At 43.6% G+C, this 16718-nt stretch overlaps 1 protein-coding gene across 1 annotated transcript; it reads left to right on the top strand.

The window, feature by feature from the left end:
* Window positions 1-6469: 6469 nt before the first annotated feature.
* Window positions 6470-8127, top strand: LOC112239081 (nestin). The gene is made up of 2 exons (XM_042317835.1): window positions 6470-7107; window positions 7516-8127. The coding sequence occupies exons 1-2, from the start codon at window positions 6720-6722 to the stop codon at window positions 7530-7532; spliced, it is 405 nt and encodes a 134-aa protein (XP_042173769.1). The 5' UTR covers window positions 6470-6719; the 3' UTR covers window positions 7533-8127.
* Window positions 8128-16718: the final 8591 nt, after the last annotated feature.

The following is a 16718-nucleotide window of genomic DNA, read 5'->3' as shown; positions in this document are numbered from 1 at the left end:
AACTGGAACCCCATCCATACCAACTGTCTTTACCATCCATACCAACTGGAACCCGTCTTTACCATCCATACCAACTGGAACCCGTCTTTACCATCCATACCAACTGTCTTTACCATCCATACCAACTGGAACCATCCATACCAACTGGAACCCGTCTTTACCATCCATACCAACTGGAACCCGTCTTTACCATCCATACCAACTGGAACCCGTCTTTACCATCCATACCAACTGGAACCCGTCTTTACCATCCATACCAACTGGAACCCGTCTTTACCATCCATACCAACTGGAACCCGTCTTTACCATCCATACCAACTGGAACCCTTTACCTTACCAACTGGAACCATCCATACCAACTGGAACCCCATACCAACTGTCTTTACCATCCATACCAACTGGAACCCGTCTTTACCATCCATACCAACTGGAACCCGTCTTTACCATCCATACCAACTGGAACCCGTCTTTACCATCCATACCAACTGGAACCCGTCTTTACCATCCATACCAACTGGAACCTGTCTTTACCATCCATACCAACTGGAACCTGTCTTTACCATCCATACCAACTGGAACCTGTCTTTACCATCCATACCAACTGGAACCAACTGTCTTTACCATCCATACCAACTGGAACCCTTTACCATCCATACCAACTGGAACCCGTCTTTACCATCCATACCAACTGGAACCTGTTTTACCATCCATACCAACTGGAACCTGTCTTTACCATCCATACCAACTGGAACCTGTCTTTACCATCCATACCAACTGGAACCCATACCAACTGTCTTTACCATCCATACCAACTGGAACCCGTCTTTACCATCCATACCAACTGGAACCCGTCTTTACCATCCATACCAACTGGAACCCCATCCATACCAACTGGAACTTTTTACCATCCATACCAACTGGAACCCGTCTTTACCATCCATACCAACTGGAACCCGTCTTTACCATCCATACCAACTGGAACCCGTCTTTACCATCCATACCAACTGGAACCCGTCTTTACCATCCATACCAACTGGAACCCGTCTTTACCATCCATACCAACTGGAACCCGTCTTTACCATCCATACCAACTGGAACCTGTCTTTACCATCCATACCAACTGGAATCCATACCTGGAACCCGTCTTTACCATCCATACCAACTGGAACCAACTGTCTTTACCATCCATACCAACTGGAACCCGTCTTTACCACCATCCATAACCAATACTGGAACCCGTCTTTACCATCCATACCAACTGGAACCCGTCTTTACCATCCATACCAACTGGAACCCGTCTTTACCATCCATACCAACTGGAACCCGTCTTTACCATCCATACCAACTGGAACCCGTCTTTACCATCCATACCAACTGGAACCCGTCTTTACCATCCATACCAACTGGAACCCGTCTTTACCATCCATATACCAACTGGAACCCGTCTTTACCATCCATACCAACTGGAACCCGTCTTTACCATCCATACCAACTGGAACCCGTCTTTACCATCCATACCAACTGGAACCCGTCTTTACCATCCATACCAACTGGAACCCGTCTTTACCATCCATACCAACTGGAACCCGTCTTTACCATCCATACCAACTGGAACCCGTCTTTACCATCCATACCAACTGGAACCCGTCTTTACCATCCATACCAACTGGAACCCGTCTTTACCATCCATACCAACTGGAACCCGTCTTTACCATCCATACCAACTGGAACCCGTCTTTACATACTGGGAACCACTATCTGGACATTCTTTAAAAGAAGTGGTCATTTCTAGAACGTTGGGACATTGTTTACTTCCTCTTTCTATTCCACATCAAGTAATTCATGCCAGCAGTAAGATTGAATTAAAACAAAACAGATTAAAACAGATATAAAAATACACCTTATGGAACAGCGGGGAAGAAACACAAACACAGACACATCCATACAAACACACGATAACATACGCACTATACACACACACACGTACACATGGATCTTGTGTAATAGATATGTGGTAGCGGAGTAGAGTCCTGAGGGCACACAGTTAAGATGTTGTGAAATCTGTTATACATTTTAAAAACATTACTATATATTCATAACTGCCTTAATTTTGCTGGACCCCAGGAAGAGTAGCTGCTACCTTGGTAGCTGCTAATGGGGATCCATAATAAACCCCAGGAAGAGTAGCTGCTACCTTGGTAGCAGCTAATGGGGATCAATATGAAATACAAATACAAATGTGGGGTCCCCTGAGAAGATCTTTAATCTTATCAAACACATGAATAACTTGTTTCTCTTCAAATGGGTATAGAATACAACCATTTTACACTGTCAGAATTCACTTTCATGTCATTATGTGTTGGCACAGCCTGTGGGACCTCACATTTAGTGACGTAGAAAGACACGTTTATATTATTATCATAAAACACTGATGAAAAATATAATAAAAACAACTTTAAACCTTTGACTGAGTTACAGTTGATATGTAGATCTCAGTCAACATCACCAGTCCTGACTCACCACTCTGTTAGTGAATCAGTAGCACAGAGTAGATCTCAGTCAACATCACCAGTCCTGACTCACCACTCTGTTAGTGAATCAGTAGCACTGAGTAGATCTGTCAACATCACCAGTCCTGACACACCACTCTGTTAGTGAATCAGTAGCACTGAGTAGTTCTCAGTCAACATCACCAGTCCTGACTCACCACTCTGTTAGTGAATCAGTAGCACTGAGTAGATCTCAGTCAACATCACCAGTCCTGACTCACCACTCTGTTAGTGAATCAGTAGCACTGAGTAGATCTCAGTCAACATCACCAGTCCTGACTCACCACTCTATGTTAGTGAATCAGTAGCACTGAGTAGATCTGACCTGGCTTTGTGCACAGGGGGCGTTGTCATGATGAAACAGGAAAGAGCTTTTCTCCAAAACTGTTGCCACAAAGTTTGAAGCACAGAATCGTCTAGTGTCATTGTACGCTGATGGGGTTAAGATTTCCCTTCAATGGAACTAAGGGACCTAGACTTGACAATGGGAGAAAAAACAGCCCCAGACCATTATTCCTCCTGCACCACATTGACCATGGGAGAACAAAACAGCCCCAGACCATTATTCCTCCTGCACCACATTGACCATGGGAGAACAAAACAGCCCCAGGCCATTATTCCTCCTGCACCACATTGACCATGGGAGGAAAAAACAGCCCCAGACCATTATTCCTCCTGCACCACATTGACCATGGGAGGAAAAAAAGCCAGATTCAGCCCCCAGACCATTGGGGGCAGGGATAGCCTTGGTTAGAGCATTGGACTCCTGCACCACAGTTAAATAAAGGTAAAACAAATTGCCTTTACACTTGTAGCAGTCGGGCAGGTAGAATTCTCTTGGCATCCCGCCAAAGCCAGATTCAAGCGTTCCCACTGCTCCAGAGTCCATTGGCGGGGAGCTTTACACCACTCCAGCTGGCTCTTGGTATTGCACATGGGGATTTTAGGCCACGGAAACCCCCTTCATGACGTGTACGACAGCGTGTTCCAGTTCCCGCCACTATCCAGCAACTTCGCACAGCCGTTGAAGAGGAGTGGCGCAACATTTTCACAGGCCACAATGAACAGCCTGATCAACTCTATGAGTAGGTGATGTGTCGCGCTGCATGAGACAAATGGTGGTCACACCAGATAAGGACTGGTTTTCTGATCCACGCCCCTACTTTAATTTGTTTATTTTACGTATCTGTATTCCCAGTCATGTGAAATCCATAGATTAGGAATTTATTTCAATTGACTGATGTCCTTTATATGAACTGTAACTGTAAAATCCTTGAAATTGTTGTGTGTCTAGATTTTTGTTCAGTGTATATAGCATTTGTAAACACTGTTAGTCTACACCTGTTGTTTACAAAGCATGTGACAAATACAATTTGGTTTGATTTCGCCCCCCAAAAAATGATTACTTGCCTCTGAAATGAAACCATCAAGTGATGGTTATATTAAACAAATGCAAGCCTGTCATTGAACAACCCCATGCTACGATTAGATAGTAAACAACAACATGTCTTTCATACATTTCTTTAAACAACAAAAAGAAGCGGTCGCTGATTGGTTGAATTTCTGAAAATTGATATACAGCGTTTTGGAAAGAAACCCTTCAACCTGGAGGAGGGAAAGAAGCGGTGGCTGATTGGTTGAATACCAGGGGCGTAAGATGGAGTTGTCAACAAATCACATGACAGAAATATGATGCCAAGTTTTTGAAGCTATATAAAGTGATCTGTGCATTTGAACAACAGCATAAATACACCTATTTCACAATGTCCATGCCAACAACCGAATGACTACTGCTGCACATGCTGCAACTGTTTTGAACAAAATAGATAATACTATTCAGAACGAACAGCCAGGTCGCGAATGAACGAGTGTCACCAGGCAGAACACAACAAACAATACACGTGAAAACACATGATCCTACTGGGGCTACTAGCTAACATACTGTCACAACGCATGATGCGCTAACCGGTTAATGTTCATTCTGAAATAACGTCATATTTCCCGAGTTAGCTATGAGTTTAGAAATACATGGTGGATAATTTGATTTAAAAAAATAATCGACCAAACTATTTCTCGATTTTTCTCAACATTACAGTAGCTGGGTAATTCATTTGATTATGCTTTGTCATAGACCCGGTTTTATGCTGTTTTTGTCCACAAAATATGTCGCCCTGTCAACATCTGATCCTGGGCTGTATCACAACCGGCGGTGATCGGGAGTCCCATTGGGCGGGGCACAATTGGCCCAGCGTCGTCCGGGTTAGGGGAGGGTTTGGCTGGGGTAGGCCGTTATTGTAAATAATAATTAGTTCATAACTAAAAGCACGTCGCCCTGTCACCTACAGTTGAACCTGACAAACAACGCCAGGGGGTAACAATAAAATTGGCCATGCTTTTTTGTCCTACCAGATCCGTGATGAGATGGCTCTTGCTATTGTAACCATCTGTCCTTTTTTGGATGTAGTTGTCAGGTTTCTCAGGTCCCAGGCTCCTATAATGAGGTACTAGATTTTAAAAACCAGACATTCGCCATTAGCCTATTTAAAGGTTGACAACAATGTACTTTCCTCTCTGATTACTACGAAGGATCGTTCACGAGCAAATGTTTTTGTTAGGGACCGGACATATGAAGTCAAGTGTTGATTTGATAGAAGAAAACGAATCATAAACAATTGCATTTAAATATCTTGTTCGCTATAACTACTTTTACAACCTTTGACTTGCATAAAACAACGTGTTCATTTGATAGAAATAATCAAATCATATAAAAATACATTTTAATCTGTTGTTCGCAGTAACTTTTTACATTTGTTGTCATAGAAACATCAAAACAAGTGCAAAATATTCTAAAAACATCTGGAAAAAATACTCAAAGAAGAAACATATACTTTAGTTGGAGAAACAGAACGGAAACAGGAAGGAAGAAAACAGGGCGGCTTGACATCAAGAAGAGGACAACAGAATGCAGACAATATTTAAACATTTCATGATTAAATCCTGTCGTCGAGGCTTCACCCTTTATTATATAGAAACGCCCCCTGTCTCCTTCCTAGAAAACGTCAACCTTCTCAGCTGTACACCATTTGTCAACAGTATCTATTGACTCTCAATTGCTCAAACAGGATGCCGCATTAGGCTATAAACTCCACAGCACATTTTCAAAGCGTTGTGGAAAAAAAGGAATTAAACCCCAGTGTGACGTTTGCACATTAATGAATATTTTATAATCCACTGACAGGGCAGTTTCTGAAACATTTCAACATTTATTTTTCAATAAACTACTAACCTAACTAGCCCATATGCCACTGGGTGAGGTAAGTTGTCATTGTTTTTAGGCAGAATTATGTGAGGTCTTACTATGTATTGGTCAATGTATTAGTCGATTAGCAGACACTCTTACTATGTGTTGTTGCCGGTGCGTCTTGGTCGATGTATGTATTAGTCAATGTATTAGTCGATTAGCAGACGCTCTTACTATGTGTTGTTGCCGGTGCGTCTTGGTCGATGTATGTATTAGTCAATGTATTAGTCGATTAGCAGACGCTCTTATTCAGAGCGACTCATATGAGCAATTAGGGATAAGTACCTTGCTCAAGGGCACATCGGTAGATGTGTCACCTAGTCGGCTCTGGCATTCGAACCACCAACACTCTTAACCACTAGGCCACCTGCCACCTGATTTATTTTCAGAAAAATGTCGCCCTCATCAATCTGTCACCTAATCCTGTCTAATGGGCAGGTCAGCCCTGGCGGAAAGTATTGGCTGTAAGAGAAAACATAACATCTGGTTGTTATTAAATGACTTCTTATGACATTGTTTGAATAAACATTAATATTTTTTCCAATCTGCGTTACCCACTCCGGTCAGCAGATGGCGATATGAGTCTTTCAGGTGATGCTTATTGCGTGACGTATAATTTAGTGGACAGAACTGGAGGCTTCAACTGCGACAACAAGATTGGATTCAACCACCTCGGTAGCAAACATAAAACCGAAACATTGAAGCGATTTAGACCAATCTTGTGTATATTAATCTGTGTTTTTAACATTCTGTTTACGTATTTAATAGTCAACAAACGTAATTTGCTTGTTATATGACTTTTGTTAATTTGTTACATTGATACTGAGTCTATCAATATTCAAGTCGCTAACTAGCTAACGTCCCCGACCATGAGCTCACTGAACTACTCCTCCCTTGCTAAAGAAGAGGAGGTCTGCTGGACGGAGAAAGAATCTCTGGGGCTGAACATTATCGTAAAAGAAGAAGACGATGAGATTCCAGTGGATGGAGAAGAAGAACCATTTGGAGTGAAAGAGGAAGAGGGGGAGGTAGAACCGTTTAGAAATATTAAGGAGGAAGAGGAGGCTATCGCATTGAAAGAAAAGGAGGATGATACAGTGAAAGAGGAGGAAGAACCTTTTGGAGTGAAAGAGGAAGAGGAGGCTATCGCAATAAAAGAGGAGGAAGACGTTTTGGGAGTGAAAGAGGAGGAGACTGAAGATGAGACTGACGATGAGGAGACTGAATATGAGAAGACTGAAGATCTGAATAACACCAGTGAGTATTATCTTTAAAAAAAACAGGGGCACAGACTCTGGACTTGTTGAACTAATGTGTTAATGAGTTTTCTACTGTAGTTCTACATAGGAATATGTTCAGTACTGTAGGAATTGTTGAAATAAGTAATCTGGGATTGGTATATGCAGGGTGGGTATAATCTGTGGAACGTTCCAACAGGAATCTGTTCCAAAAACGTCACACAAGGATGCCAACAAACAAAGTAGCTCAATGATCAAATCACCAATCTAACTAACTGCTGACTAGGCATCAACACACCACGTAGCTTATTCTTAATGTTTGTCCATATTCTAAATGTTTGTCCATATTCTTAATGTTTGTCCAATGTTTGTCCATATTCTAAATGTTTGTCCAATGTTTGTCCTTATTCTTAATGTTTGTCCGTAGGCTACCAGACTGGATAAACGTGGTGAGTGAAAAAACTTAATGAAATAACCCACTCTCTACCCGGTATCTTATTCTGCCTCTATACAACTTTGTTACAGATTCCTGTTGGAACGTTCCACAAATTATACCCACCTGTATATGCATTTAACACAAAAAAAAACGTGTTAAATTAGTGATATATAGGACTGGCTTAGTCCGTTCATAGACGCTAACTAGCCTACATTTGGTGCCCTCGGCAAAACAGTATCTTGTTTACGGAGGGAGTTTTGTTACGAGCAACTATGCTCAGGCTGAACGTTAACACCGACTGTTGTACGGTCCTGGAAACATAAGCAGCATATCTTTTACACCAGCAAGAATTACTTTAAAATAATAATGTTCTCAAGAATATAACCTAACCTTAGACCCCTTTTCTTGAATTACTTCATTTATTAATAAGACGGGTCTAATGACATTGTACAACGATTCGCATTCGAGGTAACTCACGTTTAAAATCTGTATCTGTGTAGCCACACTCGTCCCACTTTAGAATTAGTATCCATCGTCAGTTCAGTTCTACTTAAAAGGTTGTTACCTTTTTTAATTTTTTTAATTTTTTATTTCACCTTTATTTAACCAGGTAGGCTAGTTGAGAACAAGTTCTCATTTACAACTGCGACCTGGCCAAGATAAAGCATAGCAGTGTGAGCAGACAACACAGAGTTACACATGGAATAAACAATAACAAGTCAATAACACAGTAGAAAACAAAGGGGGAGTCTATATACAATGTGTGCAAAAGGCATGAGGAGGTAGACGAATAGTTACAATTTTGCAGATTAACACTGGAGTGATAAATGATCAGATGGTCATGTACAGGTAGAGATATTGGTGTGCAAAAGAGCAAGTAAATAAATAAAAACAGAATGGGGATGAGGTAGGTGAAAATGGGTGGGCTATTTACCAATAGACTATGTACAGCTGCAGCGATCGGTTAGCTGCTCAGATAGCTGATGTTTGAAGTTGGTGAGGGAGATAAAAGTCTCCAACTTCAGCGATTTTTGCAATTCGTTCCAGTCACAGGCAGCAGACTACGTCACTGAGCGCTGCCCATGAAATAATTAAATCCTATTGTTAGATGCTAGATTTGCAAGGTATCTTATTGATGTGGCACTGACTCGCCCATGGATTAAAAAATAAAAATAAATGTTTGGGTGGGTGGGGTAGATCAGCTTTAATATTCTAGATTGTGGCTTCTATCAATGTAATCGTCTGCTTCATGTCCAATCCCCCATCTATGTTCCTGTAAATGTGTATATAATATACACACCCAGTACCAGTCTAAAGTTTGGACACACCTACTCATTCAAGGGTTTTTATTTTTTACTATTTTCTACATTGTAGAATAATAGTGAGGACATCAAAACTATCAAATAACTGTTAGCCTAATGGTACGTCACAGTTGGGGTAGTTGTTTATAGCTATTGGCCTAATGGTACGTCACAGTTGGGGTAGTTGTTTATAATTGTTAGCCTAATGGTACGTCACAGTTGGGGTAGTTGTTTATAACTGTTAACCTAATGGTACGTCACAGTTGAAGTTGGGTTAGTTGTTCTCTTACAAGGAAAAAAGACAAGTCTGTCTAAGGTCTCTGGCTTTAAAGCCTATGGCAGGTCACTACGCTGCCACCTGTGCTAAGAACACGCTCTGAGGGGGAGCTGGTCGCAGGAATGCACAGGTAGTGCTTTGCCAGGTGGATTTCTTGGGGATTCATTTTTTTTTTTTTGTGTGTGTGGTTCTTCCACCAGTCCAGCTGAGTTTCTTGTCTACCAGCTCGATTTCAGTAAGACCTGTGGTGGTGGAGCATGGCTTTATGAAAAAACTGCCCAGTGACTTTTCTCTTTGTAGCTTTCAGTTGTGTTGAAGCAGCAGCTCCCAGTGCTGGGCTTGGGTTTTCATGCCCCTTACTTGACCATCTCTGAGACAGCTCTTATGTGGCCCACCTTCTCCTCTTTGATGTGTTTTAAACCGAGGGTCGACCAACGAGGCCTTGTCCAGGAGGTCATCTGTGACTAGGTCATCATATGTCTCATTCAGATAGTCCATAACGATCATTTTTATGTTTTTAACCTTTATTTAACTAAGCAAGTCAGTTAAGAACAAATTCTTATTTTCAATGACGGCCTAGGAACAGTGGGTTAACTGGCCTAGGAACAGTGGGTTAACTGGTCTAGGAACAGTGGGTTAACTGGTCTAGGAACAGTGGGTTAACTGGTCTAGGAACAGTGGGTTAACTGGTCTAGGAACAGTGGGTTAACTGGTCTAGGAACAGTGGGTTAACTGGTCTAGGAACAGTGGGTTAACTGGCTAGGAACAGTGGGTTAACTGGTCAGGAACAGTGGGTTAACTGGTCTAGGAACAGTGGGTTAACTGGTCTAGGAACAGTGGGTTAACTGGTCTAGAACTTTGGGTTAACTGGTCTAGGAACAGTGGGTTAACTGGCCTCTGGGTTAACTGGTCTAGGAACAGTGGGTTAACTGGCCTAGGAACAGTGGGTTAACTGGTCTAGGAACAGTGGGTTAACTGGCCTAGGAACAGTGGGTTAACTGGCCTAGGAACAGTGGGTTAACTGGTCTAGGAACAGTGGGTTAACTGGTCTAGGAACAGTGGGTTAACTGCCTTGTTCAGGGGCAGAACGACAGATTTGCACCTTGTCAGCTCAGGGGTTTGAACGAGCAACCTTCCATTTACTAGTCCAACGCTCTAACCACTAGGCTACCCTGCCGCCCTGATGTTTCACCATCATCAGGTTTCATGACCTCTGTATTGAACAGGTGTAGTACTGGCTTCAGATAAGACACACGGACATAAGACTCACCAGACAGAGCTTCTGTGAATTCTAGGAGTGTTAAGGGTTCTAGGGTTCAATAACTGGTTGATGGACTCCAGAACATCTCTGTCTGTGTAAATGGGAGTTAAGTGCCGGGTCTTCTTGTCTCTGACCTGTGAAAATGTCTTTCTTCTGCTCCTCTTTGCACCATGTTTTGACGTGATCCCCCACTTGGTAGGCGACTCTGTCACCAACTTGTTCTGGGGTAGGTTGTGTTCTTTTTGGCGCAACTGTCAGGTCTCTCTTCTTTTTCCACCAGTTAGGAAAAGCCACTTACCACTTTCTTACACACTTCAATTGCATCGATCCACCCGTTTTGTCTCTACCCCACTCTCTCTAAGAGAAATCAAGAGATTTTAATAAAATGTTAATCACAATAATCCCTTTAGTTATGTACAAATGTAATAACATTTTATCAGTTGATTGGGGGGGGGGATGCACATTTTAGTTTCCTCTAACCAATCACTTCAATATACACAATTGACAAGGTTACTTACCAATGGCCAAGTGCAGACGATGTCCAAAACATTGCGGTCGGGTCCATTTGTTGATTTGAGTGGCTTTCACCACGTTCGCACCCCTATCCGTTATAGTGCAGACCTGTCTGTCTCGGCTGAGTCCCCAGGAGGCGAGAGTGTCAGGAGGCATGAGCCAATCTGCTATAGATTCACCCGTGTGGTCGTCGGGAAAGTATGTTTGAAGGCATTTATTTAGAAGATTCCAGTCTTTGTCAGTATAGTGGGTAGATTCCAGTCTTTGTCGGTATAGTGGGTAGATTCCAGTCTTTGTCAGTATAGTGGATAGATTCCAGTCTTTGTCAGTATAGTGGGTAGATTCCAGTCTTTGTCAGTATAGTGGGTAGATTCCAGTCTTTGTCAGTATAGTGGGTAGATTCCAGTCTTTGTCAGTATAGTGGGTAGATTCCAGTCTTTGTCAGTATAGTGGGTAGATTCCAGTCTTTGTCAGTATAGTGGGTAGATTCCAGTCTTTGTCAGTATAGTGGGTAGATTCCAGTCTTTGTCAGTATAGTGGGTAGATTCCAGTCTTTGTCAGTATAGTGGGTAGATTCCAGTCTTTGTCAGTATAGTGGGTAGATTCCAGTCTTTGTCAGTATAGTGGGTAGATTCCAGTCTTTGTCAGTATAGTGGATAGATTCCAGTCTTTGTCAGTATAGTGGGTAGATTCCAGTCTTTGTCGGTATAGTGGGTAGATTCCAGTTCTTTTCGTCTAATAGGTATAGTGGGTAGATTCCAGTCTTTGTCAGTATAGTGGGTAGATTCCGCTCTTTGTGCTTCGGTATAGTGGGTAGATTCCAGTCTTTGTCAGTATAGTGGGTAGATTCAGTCTTTGTCGGTATAGATTGTCTGGTGCTCGCAGGGCATAAACACTGTAGATTCCAGTCTTTGTCAGTCTGGTAGTGGGTAGATTCCGCTCTTTGTCTGGTATAGTGGGTCAGTGTGAGGCTAATATAAGACTCTGACGTGCGAGGGCTAAACGCTGTCAGTGACCACAGATCGGTTGTCTGGTGCAAAAAACGCTACGTCAAATCTGTCTTGAGGGCATAAACAGTTCCTCAACATTTTCCCTACACTCCCTAGATTGTCGTAGAGTTTACGCAGTGTCAGTGTTGACTGTGAGAGAAATGTTTGCAGCCAGGGCATAAACGAGTGTTGACTGCTTGCGTACCTGGGGTCAATTCAATTGATAAGCCTATTGGTGCTCGCAACCTTCAGTGTTTGATTCGACTGTCTGGTGCTCGCAGGGCATAATAGGTAGCATGTTCTTAGCAATGCAATGCACGATAGCATGTGTGATGTCTTTTGTGTCTTTTTGATGTTTGCTCAAAAACTCGCTGTCAGTGTTGACTGCTTCGGGCGAACGTCCCTAGATTGTCTGGTGCTCGCAGGGCATAAACGCTGTCAGTGTTGACTGCTTCGGGAGAACGTCCCTAGATTGGCTGGTGCTTGAGGGGCGTTTATCAACACCGTGGTGCAAACTCAAACTTCCTGCATGTTCCAAAGAGTGATTTTGTTTTTCAGATGGTGAAAAAGGTTTGTCGTACTACCAGACTTCGTAGCCACCTGTCTACGGCACATTGCTCTGCTCTTTGTCGTACTACCAGACTTCGTAGCCACCTGTCTACGGCACATTGCTCTGCTCTTTGTCGTACTACCAGACTTCGTAGCCACCTGTCTACGGCACATTGCTCTGCTCTTTGTCGTACTACCAGACTTCAGCCACCTGTCTACGGCACATTGCTCTGCTCTTTGTCGGACTACCACACTCGTAGCCACCTGTCTAGACATTGCTCTGCTCTTTGTCCTACCACACTGTCCACCTGTCTACGGCACATTGCTCTGCTCTTTGTCGGACTTCAAAAGCCACTTCCAAATAATGAAAACAGTTTAACCGTTTTTTTTTTTAATCATTAATTTCTTTGTTGGAAGCTGCTCCTTCTCCACTGCCACCGTTTTCACCTACATCACAAATGATTTGTGGTTAATAGTGGCTCCTCCTCCACTTGGTGCTAAGTGTTTTTTAGTGGGTTTTTTAGTGGGTGTATACTTCTCCATGGCTCCTCCTCCACTCAGTGCTAAGTGTTTTTTTTAGTGGGTGTATACTTCTCCATGGCTCCTCCTCCACTCAGTGCTAAGTGTTTTTTTTATTGGGCGTATACTTCTCCATGGCTCCTCCTCCACTCAGTGCTAAGTGTTTTTAGTGGGTGTATACTTCTCCATGGCTCCTCCTCCACTCAGTGCTAAGTGTTTTTTTTAGTGGGTGTATACTTCTCCATGGCTCCTCCTCCACTCGGTGCTAAGTGTTTTTTTAGTGGGCGTATACTTCTCCATGGCTCCTCCTCCACTCGGTGCTAAGTGTTTTTTGAGGGAATAGTGGGTGTTTTTTTATACTTCTCCATGGCTCCTCCTCCACTCAGTGCTAAGTGTTTTTTTTAGTGAGGGAATGGGTGTATACTTCTTCCATGGCTCCTCCTCCACTCAGTGCTAAGTGTTTTTTTTTTTTAGTGGGTGTATACTTCTCCATGGCTCCTCCTCCACTCGGTGCTAAGTGTTTTTTTGCTTGTTTTTTTAGTGAGGGAATACTTCTCCATGGCTCCTCCTCCACTCAGTGCTAAGTGTTTTTTTAGTGGGTGTATGGGTGTATACTTCTCCATGGCTCCTCCTCCACTCAGTGCTAAGTGTTTTTTTTTAGTGGGTGTATACTTCTCCATGGCTCCTCCTCCACTCGGTGCTAAGTGTTTTTTTTTTAGTGGGTGTATACTTCTCCATGGCTCCTCCTCCACTCAGTGCTAAGTGTTTTTTTAGTGGGTGTATACTTCTCCATGGCTCCTCCTCCACTCAGTGCTAAGTGTTTTTTTAGTGGGTGTATACTTCTCCATGGCTCCTCCTCCACTCGGTGCTAAGTGTTTTTTTAGTGGGTGTAGGCTCCTCCTCCACTCGGTGCTAATACTTCTCCATGGCTCCTCCTCCACTCGGTGCTAAGTGTTTTTTAGTGAGGGAATACTTCTCCATGGCTCCTCCTCCACTCGGTGCTAAGTGTTTTTTAGTGGGCGTATACTTCTCCATGGCTCCTCCTCCACTCGGTGCTAAGTGTTTTTTAGTGGGCGTATACTTCTCCATGGCTCCTCCTCCACTCGGTGCTAAGTGTTTTTTAGTAAGGGAATACTTCTCCATGGCTCCTCCTACTTCTCCATGGCTCCTCCTCCTTCTCCATGTGCATATTGTCACTTCTCTGCATGTTTCTGCTGCGTCACAGAGGTGAATGACCTGCTGTACCTACATTTTCCCATAATGTGGATCTAGAATAATTATCTAAATGTTTTTATATCGTTATTGAGGGAAGTAATTACATGATTGATATTGATTTTATCACCCAGCCCTGCTACAAGTTTATAACCTTAAGGAATAAGGTTTTGACGTGTCCAAACTTTTGACTGGTACTATATATATATATATATATATATATTTTTTTTTTATACCTAAAGGGGTCCTAGAATTAAAAATCAAACAGCTAAATAATCCACAGTATGGCCATCTTAAAACAATTCCAACCAATAAAATACAGCTAAATTTGGAGAGGACATATATTATTCAGACGCCCCGACTTTTTCCAAATTTTGTTACGTTACAGCCTTATTCTAAAATTGATTAAATTATGTTTTTCCATCATCACAATATCCCATAATGACAAAGCAAAAATAGGTTATTAGGAATTTGAACTGAAATACTATATTTACATAAGTATTCATACCCTTTACTCAGTACTTTGTTGAAGCACCTTTGGCAGTGATTACAGCCTCAAGCCTTCTTGGGTATGATGACACAAGCTTGTATTTGCACACCTGTATTTGGGTAGATGACTTCTCCCATTCTTCTCTTCTTCTCTGCAGATCCTCTCAAGCTCCGTCAGGTTGGATGGGGAGTGTCGCTGCACAGCTATTTTCAGGTCTCTCCAGAGATGTTAAATCAGGTTCAAGTCCGGGCTCTTGAAGGGCCACTCAAGGACATTCAAAGACTTGTCCTGAAGCCACTCCTTCATTGTCTTGGCTGTGTGCTTAGGGTCGTTGTCCTGTTGGAAGGTGTACCTTCGCCCCAGTCTGAGATCCTGAGCGGTCTGGAGCAGGTTTTCATCAAGGATCTCTCTGCACTTTGCTCCGTTCATCTTTCCCTCATCCTGACTAGTCTCTCAGTCCCTGCAACTGAAAAACTGCCCACAGCATGATGCTGCCACCACCATGCTTCACTGTAGGGATGGAGCCACCATGCTTCACTGTAGGGATGGAGCCACCATGCTTCACCGTAGGGATGGAGCCACCATGCTTCACCGTAGAGATGGAGCCACCATGCTTCACCGTAGGGATGGAGCCACCATGCTTCACCGTAGAGATGGAGCCACCATGCTTCACTGTAGGGATGGAGCCACCATGCTTCACCGTAGGGATGGAGCCACCATGCTTCACCGTAGAGATGGAGCCACCATGCTTCACTGTAGGGATGGAGCCACCATGCTTCACTGTAGGGATGGAGCCACCATGCTTCACCGTAGGGATGGAGCCACCATGCTTCACCGTAGGGATGGAGCCACCATGCTTCACCGTAGGGATGGAGCCACCATGCTTCACCGTAGGGATGGAGCCACCATGCTTCACCGTAGGGATGGAGCCACCATGCTTCACCGTAGGGATGGCGCCACCATGCTTCACCGTAGGGATGGCGCCACCATGCTTCACCGTAGGGATGGAGCCACCATGCTTCACCGTAGGAATCGTACCAGGTTTACTCCAGACATGACACTTGGCATTCAGGCCAAAGATTTCAACCTTGGTTTCATCAGACCAGAGAATCTTGTTTCTTTAGGTGCCTTTTGGCAAACTCCAAGCGGACTGTCATGTGCCTTTTACTGACGAGTGGCATCCGTCTGGCCACTCTACCAAAAAGGCCTGATTGGTGGAGTGCTGCAGAGATGGTTGTCTTTCTGGAAGGTTCTCCCATCTCCACAGAGGATCTCTGTCAGTGACCATTGGCTTCTTGGTCATGTCCCTGACTAAGGCCCTTCTCCCCCGATTGCTCAGTTTGCCCAGTCAGCCAGCTCTAGGAAGATCAATCAATCAAATGTATTTATAAGCCCTTTTTACACATCAGCAGATGTAAAATAACTGCCTTAATTTTGCTGGACCCCAGGAAGAGTAGCTGCTATCTTGGCAGCTAATGGGGACCATAATAAATTCAAATCCAAAGTGCTGAACCAAAACCCAGCATAAAACCCCAAACACCAAGCAATGGAGATGTAGAAGCATGTTGGTTCGGAAAAACTCCATAGAACGGCAGAAATCTATAGAGGAATCTAGAGAGGAATCAGGCTCTAAGGGGTGGCCAGTTCTCTTCTGGCTGTGCTGGGCGGCGACTATAAGAGTACACGGCCATTTTAAGGCCAGGTTGTTCTTCAAGATGTTCATAGATGACCATCATGGTCAAATAATAATCACAGTAGTTGTCGAGGGTGCAACAGGTCGGTACCTCAGCAGTAAATGTCAGTTGGCTTTTCATAGTTGAGCATTCAGAGGTCGAAACAGCACGTGCGGTAGAGCAAGAGAGTCGAAAACAGCTGGTCCGGGACAAGGTAGCACGTCCAGTGAACAGGTCAGGGTTCCCTAGCCACAGGCAGAATAGTTGAAACTGGAGCAGCATCACGACCAGGTGGACTGGGGACAGCCAGGAGTCATCAGGCCATGTGGTCCCGAGGCATGGTCCCAGGGCTCAGGTCCTCCGTGAGGGGAGGGAGAGAGAGAATTCAAGGGGGCATACTTAAATTGACA

The sequence above is a fragment of the Oncorhynchus tshawytscha genome, unplaced genomic scaffold (assembly GCF_018296145.1).
Source record: "Oncorhynchus tshawytscha isolate Ot180627B unplaced genomic scaffold, Otsh_v2.0 Un_contig_2868_pilon_pilon, whole genome shotgun sequence".
Lineage (NCBI taxonomy): Eukaryota > Metazoa > Chordata > Actinopteri > Salmoniformes > Salmonidae > Oncorhynchus > Oncorhynchus tshawytscha.
The sequence above is the reverse complement of the archived record's forward strand: the minus strand, read 5'-3'. Positions and strand labels throughout refer to the sequence as shown.